Genomic DNA, 26,306 nt, shown 5'->3' with positions numbered 1-26,306 from the left:
GCTTCTCCCGTGAGGAGGCATAGGAGCTGCATGGCCCCGATCCCAAAATCATTCCCTTTGGGAGCAAAAAACCCATTGGGGTAAGAGAAGGAAAGGAAGAACGGCAGGAAAAAAACAGCTGGGAACTGGAGGAGTGCGGATGAAGAGCAAGAAGGTGCTGCTGGCAGGTAGCTCCATGGCCTGACATGAGCACCAACGCCTGTGGCATGGAAGGGTAAGCTGGCGCTTTGGCTCATGGAGAGGGAGGCGCAGTCTGAAGCTCTTCCATGTAGCATCTACCCACTGTGCCAGCCCCTGTCCCACCTGCAGCGCTCCCTCCCTACGGACAACATATGGCACGTCTCACCTCATTAGAGGCATAACTAGCAGAAATAATAAGCAAGTCTTAACACAGTATCTAAACTAATGCACTAGAACAAGCCCTTCGGCACCGAGGTTTTCTGGTGTCCCCCCAAAACCCTGCTCCCAAAGCCAGCCATGGTCCTGCAGCAAGCTCCTGCTTGACAACACCAGCGTGGGTGACATCAAGTAGGCAAAGCAGAGATAGAGGTGAAGATCAATATCCATGTCAAGGCAGCTCCTAAAAGGCCTCACTTGGTTAAGTAGCCTTGAGGTTTTGGCCATCAAAGGCAATACTGACAACGCGGCCGTATGCTGCCCTGGCGCACTCGGGGTCATCTACACAGCTGTGATCTCCGGAGCAAGGAGCTGACAAGAGGGAGTCCCAGGCTGCTGCGGAAGGATGCAGGAACCATGCACGGGTGGAAACCTGCAGGCAGCTCCACAATACACGCACTGAAAGTTTACCTTTCAGTTAACACCAGCCCTCCATTACTGCTGGAGAAGAGGGAACCCATCAGTGTGCTGCTGTCCATCACAAGGCACCATGCTGTGATGCTGTCCCATCATGCAGGAACAGGTAAAGGACAAAAGAAGAGGAGCCCATCTGACCACCTGCAGAGGAGCTCTGCCCCAGCATGGGGGGAACGTCACACGGGGATGCTGGCCCTCGGCCCGGGTAGCTTCTCCTCTCCAATGCAAGTCCTGCAGCCACCACAGGGCCACGGAGTATGGAAAGCACAGACGATGCTGCGGATCAGTGTTTGTGCTGTTTTCTCTGAGGAAAAGGGATGTTTCCCCCTGTGGCTGCTTCTTCCAGCAGAAATAACCTCAGGAAGTGGCAGGAGCAAAACCCCAATGCTGCTCTGCCACCCGAAAGGGCATCTTCACACACGTTTGGTGCCTCCCCAGAGGGACAAGCCGGGAGCACCACCGGCTCCTGCCAACCGCAGGGCTTTTCCAAGCATGATCTAGGAGCACCGTGGGAAGCACACAGGGAAAATGGCCATATCATAAACCAACTCAACTTTATGACCTGAACATTTTAAGACGTAGCAGGAGCCTTTGTACTGTGGCCATAACTGCAATATATCAGTTAGCCATCACTTCCACCAAGATCTAGAGCTCTAGATTTCGCAGCAAACGCTGACTTAAAGACCCATATCAAATACATTATGATACCACTGCTTCCCGTTACCCACACTGATGATTCAATTAATTTAAAAACAGCAGTGAAATGTAATTTCACCATTAACCCTGCAATGCCCAGGAACCATCAGCTGGGAAGACAGCAGCTACCTTGCCCAGGTTTGGGTAGACCAGAGGGGCTGAAGGAGAGCGAAGGAATGAAAGATGAGGAAGTATGGATGTGAGTGGACCAACAGGGTAAGGCAGGATCTTTCCTGAGCCCTTTGCAGGGGTAGAAAGTGTAGGAAAGTTTGCAAGAGAGATGGGACAGGGAGCAAATGGTGCCTGCAAAGGGCTTCAATCAAAGCAGGCTCTTGGGGGAAAGGCTCACTCTCCTTCCACCTCCTTGGCTCGAATCCACATGGTCCCGCACAACTCCAACGACAAACACGATGCAGAGCACAGAACACACTGCCCTCCAGAAGGGCAACCCTGGAGCCCGCCCGGGCCCTGCCTGGGATCCATCAGTAGGGCCAAGGGTTAACAGGAACCGTCAAATGAAGCGCAAACGCCATAAAGGCAAGCTGTTCTTTCAAAGGTCGCCCTTCAGAGACCTGCAGTGATGGGCTGCACGTAGGCTCGGGCCTCGGGTCAAGTGGAGCTCACCCATGGCTTCACCACGCAGCCCAGCTCACCGCTGAGGAGCAGCGCAGAAGGGACACGGCTGCCTGACGAGCCTCCCTCCCCAACACGTGGCCAGAGAAGAATAGTTATCCCAAGCAGAGCTCTCCCATCTGCTTTTGTTTTCCAGTCTTCAGTCCCGGGCTCCACTAAAGCCCCTGAAGTCACCGGGCATCTGTTCTCCTCCACCCATCGCAATCTGCCAGCCACCGCCGCTCTGACAGCCATCCATCACGCTGTAATACGCTGACCACGAGACCCAGTGGGACATCATTTTCAAGTCAAATGCAGCAGTTAGCATAAAATAAAGCATCGCCCTGGTTTGGGTTGGGTTGGGTTGGGTTGGTTGGGCTTTTTTTTTTCCCCTGACAACCCCACAGCTGCAGCCAGGGACTCGCTATGCAACAAAAGTGAGTGGAGGGGGGGGGGAAGAGGCACAGGAAAATGGCAATTCTACTCTTCTGAGTCATAACAATTATGACGTTGTGATAAGAAACGTTTTCTATGAATTTTTAAGTACCAGTAATCCTGTTTTGCAATTGTCCCCCGGGAACAAGGCGACAGATTGAATGGGGCTGACAGTTATTTCCATCCTGACAACGCGGCTCCGACGCGCCGTCTCCTCCCTCCTTCCCTCCAAACTTCCCAGCCTGCTGCTCAGCCCATCACTCCAGATTCAGTCTACATGGGGCAAGCAAAGCGGAGCTGGCTCAGCCACCAGGGAGGACATCCTCAATAACCCTCTGGAAACCACCCCACGGCCCCCAAACCCCAAGCATGCAGTTGTTCATGCACCCATAGAGCAGAAGCGTCCTCCAACAGCATGCATGGGGAGGAAATGCACCCATCAGCATCCCTTTTCCTTGCACAAACAGCTATCCCCTCAAGAAACATTCAGCTGTGAGCTATAAGGCAAGTGGAGCATCTTGGTCCAGCCACAGCAAACAGCCTTGTGGGTCGCGGGAAGATGGGGATCAACAAGGAAGAGCATCACTCAACAGTTCAGTATTTGAGACTCCTAAATTTCCATCACCACCCTAAACCCCTGCAGCTTCATTTCACTGATGCTGAAACAGCTGCAGAAGGTGGCAGGGAAACGCACCTTTGTGTTGAAGTCTTTTAGACTGGGAACAAAACTAGTTCCTTTTACCTCTTTTGTAAAATGAGCACCGTCATCAGAATCAGTGCCGAGGAGCGAGTTTGTTTTGCAGAGGATCAAATAAATAATGGATGATGAAGGAAAGCTGCCACAGCGAGACTGCTCAAGAGATGCTCTACTCAAGGCAGCCTCTCCCGATATCCTTGTTCTTACAGCTCCTCATGCCAGCACCAGCTCCAACCCCAACAATGAGCCCCGAACCCGGGGGTACCAAGGGTGCACCAGCCAAAGTGACACGCTCCGGCACATCAGAGCCTTATGGCCCTTGTCTTTGACAGCCCACACATGCGATGGGGATGTGTTTTAATTGCTGCTGAGCAAGGAGAGAGATGTGGGATGCGCTCCTGCAGATCCAGAGCATTGCATGGCCCCTGGGGCACGAGCAGCCTGGCAAAGAGCTGTATTCCCAAAGGGAAGCCTGGCTCGCTGTCCTCCAGCACCAGCTATCCCTATCCACCAGCCTGTCAGGAAGTCCCAATCCTCGCAATAATATGTTAAAAAATAAAAGGAAAAACCCAAGTTTCTCCTTCCCTGTGAGCAGTCACCCCATGCCTCTCCCACCTCCACTCTGGGACCACTCTATGCCACCATCCCAGCACCCTATGTCAGCGGGGGCAATGCCCTGGGAGGGAAGCTTGGGCCTTCAAGAGCTTTATAGCCAGAAGACACTAAACCCAGCCTGTCAATTTAGATGCAAATTTATTTAAGATGCAATAGAGGGCTTACAAAAGAAGGTGCACTCGATGCTGCTTGCTTCTGCTAAGGCTGCTGTGGCTCCCAAGGGTGCTGAATGGGTGAGCTTGAGGGATGTGTGCTGGGATGCAGCGGCTTTCACCTCTGGACCAGTCCCTGCCTGAAACCTGGCTCAATTAAGACCCAAAGCCCTTAACGTGAAAGCTGTGTGAGCTGCTGCCACGGCAGAGCTGCAAGCGCAGAAGCATGCCCACCACCGCTGCCTCTTCCACACCTCTTCCCAGCAAGCCCTTGGTCCTATTCCACCGAGACCGGCGCCCTTTGTTTTCAGCTTTGCTTTCCTCCCTTGAGCCTGGGCAGCCTTCCTCCTTCTCCTCCTCCTCCTCCCCATCCCCACCACAGGCAGCCTGCAGCCCTGCAGGTCCCTTGGGCAGCTTCTCAGACAGCATAACCGCTCCTGCACAAAGTTAGCCCAATGGCTTGGGCCAATTGCAGGAGTGCCTTTAACCAACTCACAGATGAAGTCTCCGGCTCCGAGCTGCCAAGCAAAAAAGCAGCCGGACGGCAGGGAAAGGGAAAGAAAAACCCAATGCAACCCCCCCACGGAGGCTGCAAAGTCACCGCACAAGCGCGCGGGGTGATTATTTATAGCCTTTCCCTCTGCAAAAGCCAAAAATAATTGTTCCAGCCCAATTACTGGATTTTGGAGCGCTCGGCTCAGGGGTAGCCACTGAAGCGCCTTGAGCTGCCTGCAATGGGCTTGTGTGGTGAGGTTTTGGTAATGGGGGGGTTACAGGGGTGAGATGCTGCTAGAAGATTCTCCTATGTCTGATAGAGCCAATGCCAGCCAGCTCCGAGGTGGCTCTGCCAATGCTGAGCCCATCAGCGATGCTGGCAGCACCTCTGGGATGAGGCATTTAAGGAGGGGAAAAGTCGCCGCACAACAGCAAATTCAGGTGGAGAGAGGAGTGAGAACACAGGAGAGAAACAACCCTGCAGGCACCAAGGTCAGGGGAGAAGGAGAGGAGGAGGTGCTCCAGGCGCTGGAGCAGAGGCTGCCCTGCAGCCTGTGGTGAGGCAGCTGTGCCCCTGCAGCCCATGGAGGTCCACGGTGGAGCAGGTATCTACCTGCAGCACGGGGAGGACACCGTGTCAGCAAGGGGATGCTAAAGGAGGCTGTGATCCCATGGGAAGCCCATGGTGGAGCAGTCTGTCCCCAAAGGCTGCACCCATAGAAGGGACCCACGCTGGTCCAGCTGGAGAAGTGCATGGAGGGACTTTGCTGTGGGAAGGACTCATGCTGGAGCAGGGAAGAGTGTGAGGAGTCCTCCCCTGAGGAGCAAGGAGCGGCAGAGACAATGTGGGATGAACTGATCACAACCCCTGCTCCTCATCCCCCTGTGCTGCTGGGGGAAGGAGGCAGGGAATTCAGGAGTAAAGCCTGGGAAGACGGGAGCGGTGGTTTGAAGATCTGGGTTGATTTCTCATTACCCTGCTCTGATTTGAGTGCTAATGAATTATATTAATCTCTCCCCCCATCGAGCCTGGTTTGCCCATGGTGGCAATCATGGGTGATCTCCTTGTCCTTCTCTCAACCCACAAGCCTGTTGTGTTTTCTCTCGCCTGTCCAGCTGAGGATGGATGGATGGATGGATGGATGGATGGATGGATGGATGGATGGAGCAGCTTTGGTGTCCAGGCAGGGTGAGCCCACCACATGCAATTAGCACCCAGGGAGATGGGATGGCCAATGGCAGCGGGCACCTCGAGAGCCATGGCAGGCCAGGCTTTGGTAAGGAGGACGTGTCTTACGAATCTGACCTCCACGGGGTTGAGCTGGGGCTCCAAAAGGCTCCCCAGTGAAGTGCTGGGCTCTGAGGAGGTTTCACCGCAGCCTGTGCGAACCCCATGAAGGTCTGACCGGGAACACGCATGGGAAAACACTGAGTTGGGTTCCTTCCTTTGTCCTGAAGCCCAACAAGACCTAAAGCCTCCTGCAGCCTCCTGCTCAGACACCGTCCCAGCCAGTTCAGTCCTCCCTCAGCTTCCCATTCCCCTCTGGTTTTGTTTGCAGAGAGCATTTCCTTCTCCCTTGGCTCAACACTCCCACACCTTCCTCCTCTCCCACAGCCGAGGAGGAGCAACCGTGTTTTGCATGGGAAGAGGGGGAAGCACCAGGCTCCCACTCCGAGTCTCCTACCTCTGCACTCCTTCCCTAACATAAAAGAACATATTACACACACACAGCAAACGCACTGGTGGTGGAGGGAAGCCAAAAGGGAATCCAAGGCTGCACAACCGCTGCGCTTGCAGTCAAAGCTGATCTCCCAGGTGGGGTTCCCACATTTTCATAGCATCCCAGACTGGTTTGGGTTGGAAGGGACCTTAAAGCTCATCCAGTTCCAAACCCCTGCCGCGGGCAGGGACCCCTTCCACTGGAGCAGCTTGCTCCAAGCCCCTGTGTCCAACCTGGCCTTGAGCACTGCCAGGGATGGGGCAGCCACAGCTTCTCTGGGCACCCTGTGCCAGCGCCTCAGCACCCTCACAGGGAAGAGCTTTCGGGGACGTTTGTCTCTTGACAAGCCCATAAAGAACAACCCAACCATCCACAGCCCCCGGCACGGCTGCGAGGACAGGCAGCGACCACTGCTGCCTTCAGAGGGAGCAAGCCCAGGCCCCCTCTGCACCTCACATCCGCATCTGCTGGCTTGACCCATTGGGAGGTCTCAGAAACCTCCGGTTTTGTGATAAGCCGGTAAAGCAGAAGGACCTTTGAAGGCCTCTTCCAATCCAAGCTATTCCATGAAACCCAGCTGCTCTGACTGCCCCAGCCAAAGAGTCAGCAGAAGGCCGGATGTGGAGGAACCTGCGCGGGAGCCCAGAGGTGATCCCACTGCAATCCCAAGTAAACACTTCTCTTTCTATACGGAGATAGCCTTAGTTTTTTCCTTCCTGGGGAGAAAGTTTTCCTTTGGTATCTCCTCTGGAAGGTGCCGATGCGCCATTCTGAGCTGCTTTCATGTCACCAGTCACCTGGGGTCCCCATGAGACGCACCCTACACTGCAGAACACCCATCTGCCAGCACATGCTTACAACTCAGGCAGCCAGCGAAGCTGCAAACACCTAAACAACCATCCCAAAACATGCCCATTCCCTTCCACATGACTCATCCCACCCCATGCCCACCTTCATCCCAGGAATGACCTGCAGACCTTTTCCTCCCAGGTGTCTATGGGACACCTCCGACCGGGGTTCAAGGACTGGATGCTACATGAGGACCACCGAACCCGCAGCTGGGAGGAAAACAGAGTGGGGGACCCCATCAAGCCTTGTATCCCCCCTCCTTCCCTGCGAGGCTGCGCCGGCTCCATCCGCTCCTGCGATCCAAGCGGAGCAGATGGCACGCGCAACACTTTCGGCTCCGCTTTCCAGCCGCCATCGCAGAGCAGCTTCTCAGCAGGGCGGAGGCGGGGGGGGAGACGGCTTTTTTTTCCCTATTTTCCCTTGGAATTTTGATTTTTCTTCAGAAAAAAAACCCATGTATAATCCTGACATCCAGGAGCCCCGTGTTCTGCGGAAGGACGGTGCGTGCCGGCTGGGAACAGGCTGACCGCCTGAAATCCCCGTCAACAGGGGCAAATCCTGGAAAGCCTCACAAAGCAGAGATGGGGGGGAAAAAAGGGATGAAGTGATCAAAAAAAGGCTTTCTAGGGATTCTGCTGGCTCGCATGGATTTGCTCTCCTTTCATGGCTCATCCACTGCTTACTGAGGGGCAGCTTCTGCCTCTGCCACCCCAGAAGGGCAGGCAGGAGGACTGCAGAAGCATGCCCTGAGCAGAGCAGATCCAGAGAGAAAGCTAAGCCACGTTCCAGCTCTCCTAGGACACCAGTCCTCCTGTCTCCACCAGCTCAGACGCAGCAAGGGAGATGCTGTCCCACCTGGGGTACCCACCCGCTTGGGTACCAGACTCGCCTGGGTCCGAAGCCACAACGCTCTCATCCTACACCAATGGCTCAATCCAGGTTTTTTGCTTCCCGGTGGAAGCCAACACCTAGAGTGAGGCTGGGAAACCATAAATCTGGGCATCGCAGACACCAGATTGCTTTCAGCAGCCACGCTCTGCACAGAGCTCGGCGATAAGTAACAAAAAGTCTGCGCTTTGCACCGCTGATTTCTTGTCTGGGGATGCATAAAACCTGGGAGATGACAGATCGGCACCTCGATCCAAGAGCATCCCTGAGCTGGCTCTGCCGGAGAGGCGGATAAACAAAGGCAGCTTTTCCCAGCGTCCACAGGCAGCTGCCACTGTGCAATAGAGGGAAGGGGGGGGGGAAACAAAAGAGGTCTGCACCGCCGGGATCTGCGGGAATGGGATGCACCCAGCGCGATCCCGGCCCTTTTATGCTGTTGGTACCCACAAGGAGATGGGCCATGGCTCCTTGGTCACCTCCCGTCCCTCAGGGTCTCCTTGCCACATGCCCAAACCACTCGTCATTGAACAGGGAGAAGGAAATCATCCCAGTTTTGGGCACAGAGTGGATCAGCCATCCCAGCAGAGAGCTCAGTGATGGTTTGGATCAGGCTGCACTGGGTGCTGCTGGGTGCGACAGACGCCCACCCGAATCCCATATGGGACTGCAAAGGCAGAAGAGTCTGAGCGCCTGTCTGATCGCACCCAGGGATTTTGTGAGGGAGGAAGGTTTTCTGATGCGGTTTCTTAATTCAGATGGCCCCACCACTGGCAAGGACCGGTGGGTGCTCACCAATGCTTGGTCATGACAGCAAGGGAAAAGGGAATGTGCTGGGAAACACCAACTTGAGGATGTTTTCAAGAGGGAAACAAGAGTTGAAGGCCATGGCTGCGGCACTGAAACACCCAAGTCCTGGACCATCTGTATGTGGGTACACGCTGGTTGTGTTCGTTCGGCTTCGCGAGCTCAGAGCAGCCTAAAGCAGCTGGAATAACACTGCCCTCCTTCCCCAAAACACTGGTTGAACCCCTGCACCCCATCTCCACCAGCTTTCCAATCACTGCTGCCCTATTTGAGCCACATCAGTTTGTTGCTTGAGAGCCCTATTGCTGGGCTTCACCTCGGAAGAGCTGCACAGACCCCAGAATTAGGGGTCTGGAAGTGCCAACAAGAGCACCTCTAGCTCCCGGGTGCCACATGGATCATTTCATCAGGCTACCACGGCAAATCCCTTGGGAAGAGGGAAAACAAGGCAGGAAACCATCTTTGCCACCCCAAAGATGAACCACCAGCACTCAGGCTGTGGGGAAGCCTGCTCCCCATTCCCAAGCACCATCTCCCAGGGCGCACCAGCACCCAGGGAGGGGACCAGTGAAGGGACGGTGGCACCGGCCCCCCCCCCGGGGCTTAGCCAAGGAATGCGGGGGGCAGTGTTTGGGGGGGGGGGGGAGCAGCCACGGTGGCGGCGGCGCTGGGAAGGGAACCAGCTGGAGAGCCGCAGCCTCATGAAATAATGAAATGCCAAACCAACCCCTGCATCTTCCACAGTCTCTCAGGTCACCTACCAGATTAGGAGGCCTGTTGCTAAGGCAACCATATCTTGCAAGTGCTAGCTGAACTTCCCCATCGTTTTTAACCCTTTCGGGAGCAAAAAAAAAGAGGGGGGAAAATAAAGAGGGGGGAAAAGGAGAAGAAATGCATGAAAAATACGTGTAAAATGAAAGGGTGACGCCGATGGTGCAGCCCATGGGAGGCTGGCGGAGGCAAGGGGGGGTGGCTGGGCAAGGGCAATAAAAGAAGAGGCCCCCCGGCAGCCACCTCCCGCGCTGGCTCCATTCCAGGAGGCTAATAAAATTATTTGGCATCCACACACGCACACGGATGAGACCCAGCAAACTTTGGGATGCGCCTGGCACGGCAGCGGGGACACGGGGGGGGGGGGGAAGGAAAAGGCAATAAAAAGTGAGGTTTACGTGTACAAACTGGGGGCAAACAATGCAAAAATGGAACTTTTCTGTTCACTCCCCCCTTTTAAACACAAGCCCCTCGCAGACGCCGGGCAAGCCCCGCCGCTGCGGCGAGCAGCCGGCAGCCCGGCGCCGCGCGGAAGGGGACAGATGGCCGGCGCTGTGCCCGGCAGCCACGTCGGGATGGAGGTGATGAGGTGATGGGCGCCTGCGGCCACCCTGCCAGATCTGCTGCAAGCAAGGGCCTGGAGCATCCACATCATAGATACACGGCTTATACCCTGCACCGATACCCCTCACCACGCAGTGATCACATCCCAGTGGAGTGATGGGGACCGTGGTCACCTCCTCCAGGAGGATAAAACCCCATTTTGAATGCACACAAGCATGGAGCTCCGAATAGCTGGCATAACAGAGGCCTGCGAGCAATAAGGAATCGTGAAAATAAAGGAGCGAGGCGATGCACAGGCAGCACCAGGGGAAGGAATCAGGAAAAACAAAAAGAAAACAAGGAGGGAGGGGAGGGAAAAAGGCATGGAAACGAGGAGAAAATGTGGAGCGGCATAAATGAGGTGTGCAGGGGGAGGCACGGCAGCACGTGCTGCCTCCTGAGCACGGGCAGCGCACGCGGACGGCTCCTGCCCAACGGGGTTAGCATCACACTGGGGAGCAAACCAACCCCAGGGAGAGGGGCTCCCACCCCCTTGGGGTGGTATTTCGGTGTGGAGCATCGGCTCCGCCACCCGGCACACCGTCATTCCCTTGTTAAGATCTCTTTGGGAGAGAAAAAGCCTCCGCCAGCACCGCTGTAAAGGATGCTCGATGGCAAACGTTGAAGGGATCCCCCCTTTTCCAACCCTTCTTAAGGTCAGGGTGGGGGCAGCACATGACAATTCCTGCTGAATTCCCCCTCAAAGATGGCAACTTGCTCCCAACGCTGCCTTATTCCCACTAGCGTGCTCCAAAAGCATCATAAAGAGAGGTGTGAGGGCCCGTACAAACCCATCCCTGCTCTGGGGCTGCGGTGAGATGGGCTGCTGGCACTGCCATCCGGCTCCGGTCCTGCCCTCCGACCTCGTCCCCATGCCAGCGCCCCTGCACGTTGCCAAGTGGCTGGTGGGAGAAACTTAATTAGCCATGTCCATCAACCCCAAACATCTGTAACCAGCAAAATTTACAACCAGAAATAAAGAGGAGTGACCTTCGCGGCGCTGAAAGACAGTTGGGTTCTTGTATTACAACGGTAGGGACAGGCAAAATTCATTATCTCTAATAGCCGTCCTTATAACCAGATTAAACACAAAGGCAGCAATTCCATATTCCCTGACCTGCCACCGTCCCCATCCCAAGCGGAGGGGACCTCCCCTCTGCCGCAGCACCGCTCACACAAACCCCACCGCTGCTAATTCAGCTGATGTTTATGCATGTGGCATCTCCATCCCTCTTACCAGGGAAAAACAATGCCACGGCTCATCCCACCCCACCGGGCTGGGGATACGCAGCTGGGGTCACAGCCCTCGTGGTCCTTCTCCAAGGAGATGCTCAGCTCCCTCGTGAGCATCCCAGGGTACCGCTGGTGAACTCCCCACCGCACCAGGGATGCTGTGGTGGTACCCAGAGCAAGGGTACAGGATGCAGAGGAAAAAAAACCACCTATCTTCAGCACACAACCAACCAGAGCCTGACCCTCCAGAAATAACCATCGCCATGTCCCACTGTACGGATGTTCCCAAGCATGAAGGGTTGTGTCTTGAAGATGCAGCCAAAGCTTTCACCTCCAGCTGCGAGATGCATTCGGTGCCAATCACCAGCCGAGGAGCAAGAGCCTGTTATTTTCATCAGAGGATGCTCTCTGTGGGGACCTTCCGCTGCCAGCCAGCAGAAACAAGCCACTGGAGACAACTTGAGCCTCCTCATGGCTGTTTCTTCACTGGCCCCTGTGCCAGGGCCGCTCCTTCTCTAGGAGATGAGCACCAGTGGGTTTCTCCCATGCTCACCAGCAACAAGTCCGACTGCTTGGAAAACACTTAAGGTGGGGGAGGAAGCTCCAAATGGACCATGCGGATGGTGCGCGGTGCTGGAGCAGCGGTAAAAGTTAAAATTAATTAGCTGGCAAGATGACAAAGAAGCCATTGTGCAGCACGGTGGAGCAATCCAAGTACAAAGGCTTTATATAAGTTGTGTTGAAAACTCCTTGATGGCTGCAGGTAAGGACGGACAAGCTGTCAGGACAGGACACCCTGAAGGGCTCTGGGACAAGCAAGTAAATGTGCTGTTAACGATGAAACAAGCACTGGATGCTCCAGCCTGGACCTTCTCTCCAAAGAAGACTGGCAAAGGCGTGAAGCACCTAGGTGTTACTGGTGCTGGGGTGCCCAGGATAAGGCAAAATGAGATGGTTTGGGGTTTTTTTCCATGGAAAACTCTACTTGGGCTGAGCTGGAGATGCCCATGTGCAATAAGGACCAGTGACTGCTTCCTTGTGAGCTCCCATCTCCATCCTCAGCCATACCCCACCAAGTACATGCAGCATGCCGAAAGCACCCCTCGAGACCAAGCATTCCAAAGCATGGCTGCCCCTGCCTCAAACCAGACCCCAAGAGGGTCTTACAAAACCAGACCTACCTCCTGTGTAAGAGAAAGACCCAGCCAAAGGGTGTCCATCACCAACAGGCAGACCCACGTTCTGCTCCTTGGGAAGAACGGGCACCCTGCCCTGAGCCACTGGGATACAGGAGGGGGACAAGAAGGGATGAAGCTGTGATGATGCGGCTGCTGCCGCCAGCCATAACCTTCCCTCTTCACCTCCCCATCCCACAGGCAGATGGAAGGTGGTGTAGGGGGAGGCCGGCTGTGATGCAGAGAGGAGGAGGGAAGCATGTCTCCCTCCTCATCCTCCTCACTGCAAGCACCACTCCCAGGCAGGGGGATGTGGAGGCTCAGGCAGCCCCAGGCTGCCCTTATCCCAAGGGGGCTCCATCCAGCAATGGCGACAAGCACCCGGTGAGGGCCAGGCAGAGCAGGAGGATGCTCTGCTGAGCTTTGGCAGGGGAGCAGATCCGAATGAGACGCTGCAGCCTTATCTGCCCACCCCAAACCAGCCTCGAGGAAGCGCCCTGCCCCCTTCCCCAGCATGCCCCACCTTTTTCACTTAAATAAAAAGCAAAACACACCAACCCAACAAACCAGGCTCCCAACTCCTCCCCTGCCCTGATGCTGAGCCGCAAAAGCACTGCTTGGGGCGGGCAGCAGCTCCACGTCTGCTCTGGAGGGAGAGCCAGGCACTGCTGGCTCACATGGGGGTGATGCAGGGGCATTTCCCTCCTTATGGTTGCCAGAAGTTAATAGATAAGTGAAGCCAAGGGTTGGGAAACCCTCAGTGCAAGCCTGGAACTAAGGGAATGCCAGCCAGCCACTTGGTGGGCGCGCGGTGCTGGACCAGACGTGATGGCAGAAGCATGGGTGGGAGCTGGGGCAGGAAGGGGGCACAGAATAAAACGCACATCAGGATGGAGGGACTGGCTTAGGGCCGCTGTGCCCACTGGGAATGCCATGGGACGCCAGCACCTGCACCGTGCCGGGAGTCCGAGGTGCTGCAGTGCATCCCTGTAGCTGAACAATCCCAATTACAGGTGCAGGCTCAGCCCTGCGAGACGGCGAGAAACCAGCCCAAATCCAGGGAATAAACCCCACCCCAAGCCGCGTCTGAGGCGAGCAGAAGGGGCGGCGAGAGCTCATTTTCACTACAGAAAGGCACCGCACCCCAGGAGGAGAGGCACCAGATCAAATGTTCAAGGGTTGATGCAGAAACATTAAGGAGGGGGGGGGGGAAAATGGGAAAGAAAATGTTAGCTTAAGACACAGCCAGAGGTCTTCCTTTGGACTTTATCTCGAGGCGGCAGGCTGCAGCGGCGCTGCTCGCACACACACAGGCAGACAGACGGACCCCACAGCCTGGGGGACACAGAGGTGGAAATCACCTTGGTGAAAGCCACTGGTTGTGGTGGTGATGGCAACGCAGGAGGAAGAGTAAAGCAGGCTGAAGGGTACTTGATGGCTGGGTGCGAAGCGCTGCTCGGCCATGCTGCCCCAAACACACACCAAATATACAGGCACATGCACCTTTATCTGTTTGCGTCCATACGTAAACCTTAATTCTCCATATTGCATAGATATAACTGCATATATAATCACATATATATATATATATTGCTTAATGCTAATACTAACAATCTCCATACACACAGCATTAAACTCAGGCAGGAGGCTGGGCATTCCTCCTCCAAAAACTACATGATTTAAATGCACAAACCTGAGACAAAAGAAAAGCTGCCTTTACCAGAGGGAGCTGCACAAACCTTACCCAAATACCCCCACGGCAGCCTTCTTGCCCCAGCCAGGCTCAGGGAACGGGTATCACTGCTATGGGATGCAGGGATGGGAGCAGGGAGGTGGCGGTGGGGAGGCTGTGTCCTGGCACACGTGTGGGAAGCAGCATTCAAAAGCAGCGTTGCTGTGTTTTGGAAATCCCCCCCTTGACTGCTCAGCTGCAGCTTTGAACTCGGCTCCTGGCACTTGTGGCCACAAGCAGGAGTTGTGAGAGAAGAGAAGAAAAGAAAACAACAGAACCCAAAGCAAGGCAGAGGCGAGGCATTTGTTTACTTGCAAAGAGCTGGGTTTGCTCCCTGCCGGCATGGAGGAGAGCGCTGCTTCCACCCCACAGCTCCTGGTGGGTCTGCCCATAGGAATCTGCAGGGTCAGGACTCTCAGGGAAAAGCTGCTAGGAAATAAGGTGGGGGGGCACGGGGGCACATGTGGCTTGATCACAAGCCTCAGTGGGAGTTTGAAAGCTGACCCACGAGGGGGATGCTGGTGAAGCGGCAGTGTGATGCTCATGGGGATACAGCCCGCTCTGTGGTCCCCGTGGGCAGACCCCCAGCACTGGTTGGGATGCGCATGAGCTGCTGTGGGTGCTGCACTGCTTTTCCTCTGCCATCCCCTCTGCTCATAAGGACCAAACGCCGCTGCAGTGGGTCCCCCACCTCTTCTCTAGCACAGCCCCCCCCCCGTTCGCCAAGGGTTTCGCACAGCCGGGTGCCGTTTAGGTGGTGCCAGCTCAGCCATGGGGCCATGCACGGTGAAGGAGGAGTCAGAGCCGGAGCCCCCCGCCCGCTCCTGAGCCCCGCTCCAGCAGCTGTTTCCAATAGATCCAGGGACAGCTTTAAAAGAGAAAAACCGGGAACAAAAGGTAGGAGAAAATCCAAGTTTCCAAGGTAAGGAAGGAAATGATCAGGAGAACAGGAAAGCCTCACTCGTACCCAATACACGGCGTCCTGACCTAACGAACCTCCCCACTGCCCGCTGCAGCAGCACGGGGAGCCCCCCCCGGTACAGCACAGCCCCTTTGTTCCTGGGAAGGGACCCCAGAAAGCAGGGGAGGGCAGGGCTGCGAGCTTTGTGCTCGCCCACAGCCGAGCATCTGCCAGGGGCGTTCGCTCCCGCCGCGGTCCCCTCGCCGGCCTCACCGCGCTGGCCCACGTGGCCGCGGCGCTGCCGGGGCAAACAATGGGATGGCGCGGGCTGCTCGCCATGCAAGGCCTTCCTCCCCATCATCATCCTCCTCCTCCCTGCTACAGGCTTGGCCCGCCATCGAGGCGGGGGGTGGGGGGGGTGGTTTAGAAACAGAACACAGAAAACCTATAGGTCATAAGACTTGGATCTGCCTTGCTGGTGCGCTTCGGTGAGGGCATGCTGAACTGTGAACGCCAAGAGGGGTGATTGGGATGGCACAGCACCCAAACGCACACCCCAACATCCATGTGAACAAGAGGTCCCCGAGTGTGGCGCAAGCCATCCCATTGTCAGCCAGGACGGAAGAAATCCGCCTTCTCCTCCCGTCCCAACCCCTGGCTTTTCCAGAGAAACCCCTCCCGGATCGGATCCAGAGAAACTTTGCATCTTCACACCATTTGCTGCCACAAAATCCATCCCCTGCCTTACTTTTGCAGAGGCACTTGGGGTGGGGTAGAAGGGGGGGAACGTCTGTTTCCATTTGAATCTGTCAAAATTAGCATTCAGTAATTAAAAATCACACCCTTTCTCTTAATAACCTAACCAGCATGATACAATCAGGTTGTGCCAACTCTTTAATCTAATTGACTAATTACAGATTTTAATTTAGTCAGTTACTGAACAACTGTTGACAATTTGTTTTCATTAGGGACAGAACAGGATAAATATTTAGGCTCCCCAGTCAAAGACTAAGACATAAGCTCTGGGCTCTGACCTCCAGTTCCACGCCGGCGCCTTCTCCATCGGCATCACCCATGGAAAGGTGCTGCTCTGAACCACCCCGATCCCACCACTGCGCAGTGGGAAGCACGGAGGCAGAGGTTGCCTTGTCCCAGTAGCCAATATTGTTTAAAATAGAGCATTAAACCAACCCAGCTTTGCACAGCACCGTGGTAAAAGTGGGGTTTCAGGGATGCTCAGGCTCGCGGGCAGGATGCGCACACCAGTACCCGGAACTGGGAGGGAAGCCGAGTCCAGTGCGCTGCTGGGAGAGGGAATTTGTATACGTGTTTTATGTATTTCTTTATAGTGATGTGGAGCCTTGCCGCTGCTCCTGGCAGCCTGCCACTCCCGAAGGAAAACTCCTCTCTTCGGCTACCTATCAGGGAACCCCGTCCCTGCAGAGCGGGGCTGGATGGAGCCCAGATGGAGCGCAATCCCGCGTGGAGATGGGATGGAGCTGCACGTTAAGCCACGTCCAGGGCTCAGGCACTACCCATGGGGGCTCCCATCCCCTGTCCTTGCGCTGTGCCAAACCTACCCCAAAACCACCTGCTCTTCTATGCAATGTGTTTCTAATGCGTGTGCTGCAAAGGGCATATGGCAGAAGCACCCACAGACCACCACCACCAGAGAAGAACTCATGGACCACCACCATCACCACAGAAGCATTCATGGACCACCACCACCATCACGCTTGCTGGTCCCACTCACACCCTCTGCAGCCGTGGCTGCCTACAGCAAGAGTCTCACAGCCTTTGCTGGTCCTGGAGAGGGAAGACAGCCTGGTACAGGAGAGGTGACAGTCACGTCGTCTGCCTGGTGCCACCAACATCATGAGGTGGCCACACAGACACCAAGGAGCAGATGTTCTAACAAGGAGATGTCACTCTGAAGCCTGGGGCCACTCAGACACCAGTGCCAGGATGGGGCGCCTGTCCTGCATCCACCCAGGGCGCGATGGACACATCCATCAGAAAAGGACCATTTCCCACACCTCACCTCCAAAGCGTGCTAGGAGAACACTTACAGCAGTGCAATGACTGGACTGGGGGTTCAAACTCCAGTGCCTGGGTGACACCCTCAGCTAGTACCTCCAACAGGCCAAAACCCTTCCAGATCATTGGGTTTCATCTCATCCCCCACCAAGCACGCTAACGCAAACAAGCCGATACGTTACATCCATCCATCCATCTCCAGAGGCTTCAGAAACCTCCTCAAACCAAGAGGAACTGTTTCAGATGTGGGGGGAAAGCAAGAACCCTGCTTGTCCCCAACCAGGATGGAAGGACATGAGTCCCAAGCACACTGTCTTCTCCCAGACCGGCAGTGAGCACCGCCACTGCAGCAGAGCATCCTTCCAGACCCAAGTTAGAAGGAACTGCAGCAGCTTTCCAAAGTTAAAACAATAAAATCAATACTTTACATTAATGGCAAGCTGAAGCCACCACTCCATAGATCTTGCACTGCAAAAACAGCATCTCAAGCGCTCCCAAGTGTGGGTCCTTCTCAGGGGGAAAAAGCAGAGGAGGGGAAGGATGAAGTCAAAGTCTACCCTGATTTTTCTCCCCTGCACACTGACACTCCGAGTTCGCCGTGCACAGAGCAACACCACAAAAAGTATGTAGCAACAGTCAACTAGATTTAAGTTCATTTTCTATAGCTCGAGGCCAAAATCGACTGAAGTGGTTCTGGTGATCAAGTTTTCTGCAATTCCCCTTTCTGTGTATTAGCTCTTTGACAGAAATTCACTGCGGTATTTAAACTGGCAGTCATCACCGCTAACTCAAATTGTATTGGCTTTCATGGCGTTGAAATGCTCAACTGCGACCAGCCATCGGCCAATTCCCAGATAACGCCGCGGCTGAAATCCCCTGTCATGCCGAGCGATCCCGTTGCAAGCTCGCCGGCTCCAGGAGCGTGCCGGAACGCCGGCACTCTCACCATGGGGCTTTGCCCAGTGTAGGAGCACAAGTCAATGGCTACGGGTTGAGTTTTAGGAGTTGATGGTGTTTTTAACTCGGATAAACTCTTTGGATACCGGTGGGAGAAGCTGATTAATAACCCTCCATCCAGCTCAACTTGTCAGTTGTGTTAAGACTCGCAGCCGCGCTGGAGATGGAAGGAAAGAGAAGCACAGTTGTTCCTCATGCCTGCTCCAGGAGGATCCCTGCTCCCATCACCCCTTTCCAACAAGTCCCAGCAGCCTTTTGTCCCAGCTTAAGAGGAAAACCTCATGGGAAAGGTAAAACCCAATATCCCTAAGCCGCTGCAAGAGCCCACGGCTTTCAAGGGTCTCCCAAAAAAGAAGGGTGGGATTTTTTCTTTTGCTTTTATTCCTGCCAAGCAGTTAAAATATTAAAAACTGGAGGGGAAATTGGCAATTTGTCCTGCTGTTCCTAATAGTTTTCATACGGTTGCACTGGGAGATGAAGTGGAAGTGATGCAGCATGCAAATCCCACTCTTAGCACCCCACTAACAAGGCGCACCATCCCCTTCCCGAAGATGGGTCTCCCAAGCCAGCACCCCTCTGGCTATGACAAGCCCTGGTGCTACCACGCTGCTCCTGGAGCATTCCTCTGTTTTGTCCTTCAAGGAGCATGGTAAATACATTGTCTCTGGGTAAATAAACAGTGTATTTTGGGCAAACCCCAAGTTGGTTATGCAGAGCTTGCCCACTGTTGGCCAAGCGTAAATAGAATGCCCTACCAGTCTGGGGCAAGACTTGTACTGGGATACTTTGAACCACAAACACCATTATAAAGCAATTCATGACTCACTGGTCCAGCCCCACTTGGGGCTTGGACCCTGCTTTAGATGCCACACATTGCTGATGGGTTGCATCCCAGCTCCAGGACCCATCTGCAAGGCTGGCCACTGTGCTTACAGGTACCAGGATCCTGCCCTAGCATGGTGAGAAACAAGGCGTTATTCACACTGCCCTGGTTATCACTGCGTTCTTTGGTCAATATTTAAGTTTTGGCCGGGCAGGTCCCTCGCCCTGTAAAGCACACGCTGCGCTGGGAAAACACCGCTCCTCACAGCGGGATTGTGCCATGAGCATCCGCCACCGGCCCCGCCAGGGAGAAGCACAACCCCTGCTTTGAGGGCCAAGCATGCCCCAGGAAACCAAACCAGTGCCACAAGCCAAGGCACAGGGGAGTGAAAATCTTCTTTCAAGTCTTCGTGGTAAAACCCGAAAGGTAAAAGCACTTGGGGCTGTTACAAAACTGCGTTACACCGAGAATTAAAGCCAATCGGGATTGTGTCTATTTACAGTAAGCTTAAAGCAACGTGCATTAAAGAAGTTTATGTGAATCATCTAATGCACTCAGGCCCATTGTTAGAATTATTACCAAGCTAAAAAAAAAAGATTAATTTCTCTAAATACACTAAATCCTCAGACACCATGAGGAGACTGCTGTGAACAGAACATTACCACGTCCTGGTTGTTAATGCCATCTTCACCTACGGCTTTGCCACCCAAAGATCTACCTTTGCCTTGCTCCTGATGAGCCTCCTCTCCCAACCAAGCTCCAGAAAAACCCCAAACAGACCAGAATCTGGCCCAAAACACCCAGACGCACGCAGCTGATCACACCGAGCCAAGCACTGGTTGTCAGCCCTGACCCTCGGTTCAGGAGTTCACCATCTTAATCCAGCCCAGTAAGAACAAATGATGCAGAGAGCAGCCGTAGGGAAGGATGGACAGATGGACAACCCCCACCTAACAAATAGCCAGACCTGCTTCCCACATGCTCCAAGGGGATGGACATCTCCCCACCTACAAGGCTCAGCTACGACGCTCTCCAGCAGCCTGGCACTGCCCATGCCCCAGGGTGACAACCACGTTCAGTGCCAGCACACAGGAGCACCATGGAGGACCCCAACGCACTCCCCCGGCACTGCTTGCCGGCAAAGCCTCGCGCATCCCAACCCAGGCATGTCGAGGCAACGAGAAACTTGGGAAGGGAGGGAAAAATGGTTTCCATACCATAGGCTCCCCGGAGCAGACAAAACCAGCTCCTGCTACAGGGTTTAAACTCACTTGACTGGGGTCCAAGCAAGCAGCCAGGTGACTAATCCTTTGATGCAAATTCCTCCCGACGCGTACGGGATGGGAGCGGGCAGACAACCCATCGCCCACCGGAGCCAACATGCCATGCACCCTCACCAAAGGTGCATCTTTGCGAGGCACCTCAACCCCAGGATCCCCACCCCTGGGTCACGCTAACACCTTACAGAGAACAACCCAAAATACTGATGCAAGAGATGCCCGCCATCAACCAAAGGGGGGCTGCAACACCATCTTCAACAAGCAAACACCTCTACCATGCTGGTCTCAAGGGAGGACCCAGACAACCAAAGATGCCTCCAGCCATTCCGAAGGCAAGGAGATACCAACTGGGGCATTCAACAGCGTTTTGGGGAATCTCCACCCTCTTCCCCACCCCAACCGAGGCATCCTCAGCACGAAATCTCTCACCAGCGACCCTCCAGTAAACGCTTTGTTGTCCATTGCCATGCAAAAGCGCTTCATTCTACCAGCCACCCCAATGCCTTTAAGCGCTTAAGATAAGTATCTGAGCTAATTTACATAATTGCAGCGTTATGAAATACTGTTCAGTCAAACCCAAACGCTGTCGGTCCATAAAAACCCACCCTCGGTCGGTTCCACGCCGGCTCCGGGTGAGCGGAGGAACCGGAGCTCCCCAACGCCGTCATTACCGCGAGGATTAGAAACTTGTTACTCACGTAGTCATGAAAGGCTTTCGCTTCACTCGAATGCTCACAAGTGTCTCGCCTTTCGGGAGCTGCGCAGTAAAGGTCCCAAAACACGCTGCGTGGTGGAGAGAGGCAAACACAGGCAGGCAGTTAGTTACTCAGCGGGGCTCACGCACCGACACCGGGGGTCACTGGAGGTGAGCTGCATCCCACCCCGGTGGGCCCACGGGAGGGGACCTCAGGCTGTGCATCCGAGCTCGGCACCACTTGGATCTCTGGAAGCGCCGCGGCCACCGCGATGGGTGTTTTAAGAGGCAAAAGTGGCCTTTGAGCGGTAACAACCACAGCACCTTAACGACTTCTCCACCCACCACGGGCACCCCAATGGCCCCAACACAACTCGGGCTCTCCAGGCGCGTCCAGCAGCCCTCCAGCCACCGAGCAGGAGGCTTTGGCTCCAGCCTGCTGCCTCCCAGCCCAACGCTCCGGGGGGGCGTCCGGGGCGCTTCGGGGCTCAGCTTGCTGCTGACTCACGCCCATCACCGTGGCTTCACCCCCCCACCGCCAGGGCTGCGCACCCCCGACGGTGCCCCCAGCATAGACGGTCCCGTTGCCGTCCCGTCGTGTCCCCGTCCCCCCCCCCCGGGTACTTACCACCACCAGGAGTGCAGGAAGCCGGGGGGCTCGCCCAGCGTGATGTTCTTCTCCCACCGGATCTGCGGGCGAGAGGAAGGCCGGTTGGGGGTGGAGGGGGGGGGGGTGGAACGGAGGGAATGGAGGGGGGGGGGGGGGCTTAGGGGTGGTCACGGGTGGGCGTGGGCCCCCACGCTCGGCGACCCCCCGGCGCCGCCGCCGCCGCCGCCCCGCGCAAGATGGAGGGCGGGCGTGCGTGCGGCGGCGGCGCACAAAGGGCGCGGGGGGCGGCGGGGCTCACCTCGGACAGGAAGGTCTGCGCAGACTTCTGGGCGCCGACGTGCAGCAGGTACTCGTAGACGTACAGCGCCAGCCTGCAACAGCCGAGCGGCGCCCGTCAGCGGGGCAGCAACGGCAAAGGGAAGGAGGAGCCCCCCCGCCCGCCCGCCCCGCACAAAGCCGCCCTCCGCCGCCGCTCCGCTTCCACCTCGCACCCCCCGTTCCCCGCTCCTCCTCCCGCCGCCGCCGCCGCTCTTACTTCTCCCGCGCCTGCCCGTCCGAGGGCACGGCCGAGCCCTTCCCTTTGGCGAACATGGTCCGCGCCGCGCAGGGGGTGGCGGCCGCCGCCGCTGCCGGGAGCCGCTGTGCCCGCCGCGGAGGGAGCGCCGGGGGCTGTCAGAGCGCGGGCCGCCGCCGCGCCCCCATCGCCCCGCCGCCACCGCCGCTCGCTGCGCCCGCCGCGCCGCTGGCCGCGCACCCGAGCGACGCCACGCCCCCCCCACCGCCGACGGGCGCTCGCCTCCGCCAATCAGCGCCGGGAGAGGGCGGGGCCGAGCCGAGCCACGCCCCAGCTCCGGAGGCGGTGGGGAAGGAGGGAGGGGGAGCGGCGGACGACGCGGTCCTAGCGCCCCTCCGCTGCTCGGCCCGCTGGCGGCGCCGCTGCCCTGGCGCCGTGCCGCGCCGTGGCCCTTTAAGGCGCCGGGCCGCGGCGCGCAGCGCACGCTGATTGGTCGGCGCCACGGAGACCTCGCAAGGGGGGGCCTTGAAACCGCCCGCCGGGTGGGGAGGGAGGGAGGAGCGGGGGGAGCGCGGCGGTGGGGCCGGGCGGGAGGCGGGGGGAAGCGGGGACAGGCCCGGCCCCCGCCGCCCTCACACCGCCTCCGGGCCCGGCGGCCTGGCCGCGGGGAGCCCTAAGGAGAGCCCTAAAGAGAGCCTGGGGCCGGGCTCCCCCCCCCGCGCTGCCAACTTGAGCGCCGCTGGTAACGGGGCGAGGCTTGCGGCGAGGGCCTCGCTGCCCGCCTGGCTTCGAGGCCCCTTACAAACAACGGGGAAACGCGCCCCGTCGGGGCTGCAGGCAGCCCGCTCTCGCCGGGGTTTCGGGCAGGGCACCGCTGTGGTAGGAGGTTGGGCTCCGCACCCCTCAGCACACCGAGGGTGGTTATTCCGCATGGGAACGTAAGAGCGAGCTGACCAGCGCTCCCTGCTTTCGGTGGCACGTTCCGCAGGACCAGGTGCGGGAGCAGCGCAAAAAGAAGGGCTTCAAAGAGCTCTTCCCTTTGCCCCAGCCTTGCCTCTACGTCCGAAACAACGATCAGAAAGCAGGCAGGGATGGAGGCTGCGTGCTGTGATCAGATAGGTAAAACCGAGAGGTTAAACACATTGAGCCTCATCCTGCCAGCACCGAGGAGGCTCAACAGCGCTTTATGGGCCCGGCATCCCTCCCGTGAGGGCAGAGGGGCCCCTGAAGGCGGTGTGGGGAGCCGTGGGGTGGAGGAGTGCGTAGTGCTGCTGCGCCCCGAGGGAACGTTCCCGGCCATAGCGACCTGCCTGAGCAGAGCCAAACTCGCTTTAAAGCACGGCTTAAAGCAAGCCGTGGTTGGAAAAGAGATCTCCTGGCAATGCGGTAGGTCGGGAAGGATCAGGACTTGGAGGCATCCTAGATCTTTGCTTTGGAAAGAGGAAAACTGGTGTTTTCGCACCGGGTTTGGGTTGCAGGGTGATGGTGGAGAGGACAAGACAGGCGTTAAGAGCTCTGCTCTGTGCATGCCTCTGCAGCAGAGACCGGAGGGCCACGCCAGACAAATCCCAGACTTTGTGTCTCCGGAGCCTTTGCATCCCGCTGCAGTGCTGATGGGCTCAAAAATAATCGGGAGCCTCCCGTGGGATTGAGGCTATGGGATGAATCAGACCCTCCAGCAGCACTAAATGTCCCTGGTTCAAAACAGTACCTGCACATTCTATACCCTCTGCACCGAGGTGGGAAGCATTAATGCTGCTGCCATGGTTGGTGCCATGCCCTCTGCAGCTAGAGGACCTCTCCTCACTGCCGTGCTCCTCACTGGGAGCTTGTTTGCTTTGAAGTCATTGATTTTCTGGGATAGGTGAGTGGACAAAACGCAGTCACCTCCTCTCCCAGCCCCTGGGACACGAGGCTAGCCCAGGGAAACCCCCTGGGAGCCGGGATGTCCCATCTATAGGTGCCTTCATCAGTCCCATCTATAGGTGCCTTCATCAGTCCCATCTATAGGTGCCTTCATCAGTTCCATCTATAGGTGCAGGTCACCAACCAGGAATCATCTCCCATCTATAGGTGCAGGTCACCAACCAGGAAGGGAGGACACCTCTGAGATGCTCTGACTAGAGACAGCCTGGGGGAGCTGGGAAGCTGCCTAATCCTCCTTCCTCTCCTCCAGACCAGCTCCAGTTCTTGGCTGTTGCTAGGGGAGATGGAGAAGAGCAGTTTGACGGAGAGCTTCCCCTAAGTGAACCAAAGGGAAGTAGCAATACTGCCATCCCAGGGTGGCACAGCCCGACCTGCCGCATGCCAAGTGTCAGCACAGTGAGGGTGGGAACTGCCGGCCCGTGTGAATCCACCGGCGGCCTGACGATTAGAGCAAATTAGAAGCTGGTGCTTTGGACCAACACAGCCCGGGTTCAGAAGGGAGGCTAATTTCATATCTTCACCACCGCAGAACGCAATTAAATGGCTCTGCAAAGTTCTAACGCAAGTCATGGCAGGAAACTCGGGGAGAGAAAGAAATCCCCACACCCAGAGGCAGCCGCTCTGTCTAGCCGAGTCGCAGGAGGACACGCTGTGGCTACCGAGCGCTCCCAAGGCTTGGAGGTCTCCTTTGCTTGGCCAAGCTTTCTCTTTGTCAGGAGTTTTCCTTGGGTTGCAGCAATTAAGGCACCAGAAGTCATTAAAAACCCCAAACTAAGAGTTGCGTTAACCACCCGCCTGGGGATTTCTCCCAGCCATTAGGGTGTATTGCAGAGCACCCATCCAGCAGGATGACCCAGGAGACCCTGCTCCATGCCCAAAGGCAGGAGAAGGTGCTGGGTACCCACAGGGAGCAAGCAGCATCCCCTGTGCACAGCAAGGCACGGAGGCACGGGGCTCTGCCAGCAGCTCATGTGGGGCTGCTGTGGGATCCCCGTGGGCAGGCTCCCAGTGGGCAGGGATGCGCAGCAGGAAGGACAGGTTTGGGAAGGAGTAGCTGTGGGAAGAGTGGCCTGTGCACGTTGCATATTAATGCTCCGCGTGCTTTAATTGCGGCGGGGCCTATCGCGCGGGGCCATTAGCATGCAATGCGGAGGAACACGTATTTTTTGGGATGCTTGCCTGGCTCGCGGGCTCTCAGCCACAGGGAAAGGGAGGGGGGGAGCTGTGGGATGCAGGGAGAGGTGTAACTCGTCCCCTCCCCGGGGACGCCGCTGGAGCTGCAGCTCCTTCCTCGAGCCCCTGATTCATCCCCGCTGCCATCTGCTGCGCCCTCGCTCTTCCCCGCAGATGTCCTTCTTCCTTCCCCAGAAGGAGATGAGAGCCGGGGACGAGGTGCCAAGCGCGGCTTCAAACAGCATCTAATAAAACACGGGATTAATGTCTCCTGACTGGTGCTCAATGGCTCTGATTAAGCAGAACAGGATTTAATTAGCTTGTTTGGACTGCCTCGAAACCCGTGCCAAAGGTGGGGAGTACTCAGCGGCTCATCCCACCAACCGCAAGCCGATGGGGGCCTGGAGGTCCTTTCCCTATGGAGCAGAGCCCACTGCTGTCCCACCAGCTCCTTCGGGATCCCCTCACCATCCTCTGCCAGCCCCTCGGTTGTGCTTAATCCCAGTGGCATCCCTGGGGCAGGCACAGCAGGAGGATGGGTGATGGGGATACAGGCAGCTTGGTGGCCCTGCCAAAGGGGTGCTTCTGTCTTCCCCAGCTGCGTCTCACCCTCCAAACCCTGTGCCTCCTGGCACAAGCCAAACTCGCCCTGCCACCAGCGAGTCCTTGAATGTAAAGTAACCCTGGTCTCTCCCTGATTTACTACCAGTTGCTGGCTCCTCTCCTCTCCCTCCGCCTGTCTCCTTTAACCCATTTCATTATCTATGCTAGCTTAGGCTTGTCTACGTGGGAACATCACGGGGAAGTTGTTGCAAAATAGATGGGCTGTGAATGTAAAGCACGGCTGCTATTCCCCAGCAGCTCGGATTCCTCACCGCAATCCTGCATGAACCTCGGCTGCAGGCAGGCATTGCAAAGAGCAGAGCAGGAGCACCCATGTGGGATACAGCTCCCAGGCTATGGGGAAGGCTGGGACGTGGTGCTGCCTTCCCAGAGCCGGCACTCCTGGGATTTCCACTAAAAGAGGTGGAAGGCTCCAAGGGAGAAGGCACCAAAGATAAGAGCCAGGGAGCACAGACAACTTGTGAGCACCGAACGTG

General features: G+C 56.6%; 1 protein-coding gene across 6 annotated transcripts in view; it reads right to left on the bottom strand.

The window, feature by feature from the left end:
• The window catches only part of SSBP3 (single stranded DNA binding protein 3), a 53,267-nt gene extending 30,987 nt beyond the window's left edge, over positions 1–22,280 (bottom strand). For all 6 annotated transcript variants that reach the window (XM_065673276.1, XM_065673277.1, XM_065673279.1 and 3 more), the window contains exons 1-4: positions 22,129–22,280; positions 21,892–21,964; positions 21,612–21,673; positions 20,988–21,072 (exon numbers count right to left, since the gene is read on the bottom strand). In XM_065673276.1, coding sequence (XP_065529348.1) covers positions 20,988–21,072; positions 21,612–21,673; positions 21,892–21,964; positions 22,129–22,184 — 276 coding nt within the window. In that variant the 5' untranslated portion in view covers positions 22,185–22,280. The remainder of the gene's footprint in view (positions 1–20,987; positions 21,073–21,611; positions 21,674–21,891; positions 21,965–22,128) is intronic.
• Between the last annotated feature and the right edge of the window lie 4,026 nt (positions 22,281–26,306).

Source organism: Lathamus discolor, chromosome 3 (assembly GCF_037157495.1).
Source record: "Lathamus discolor isolate bLatDis1 chromosome 3, bLatDis1.hap1, whole genome shotgun sequence".
Lineage (NCBI taxonomy): Eukaryota > Metazoa > Chordata > Aves > Psittaciformes > Psittacidae > Lathamus > Lathamus discolor.
Note: the sequence above shows the minus strand (reverse complement) of the source record. Positions and strands in the feature narration are given on the sequence as shown.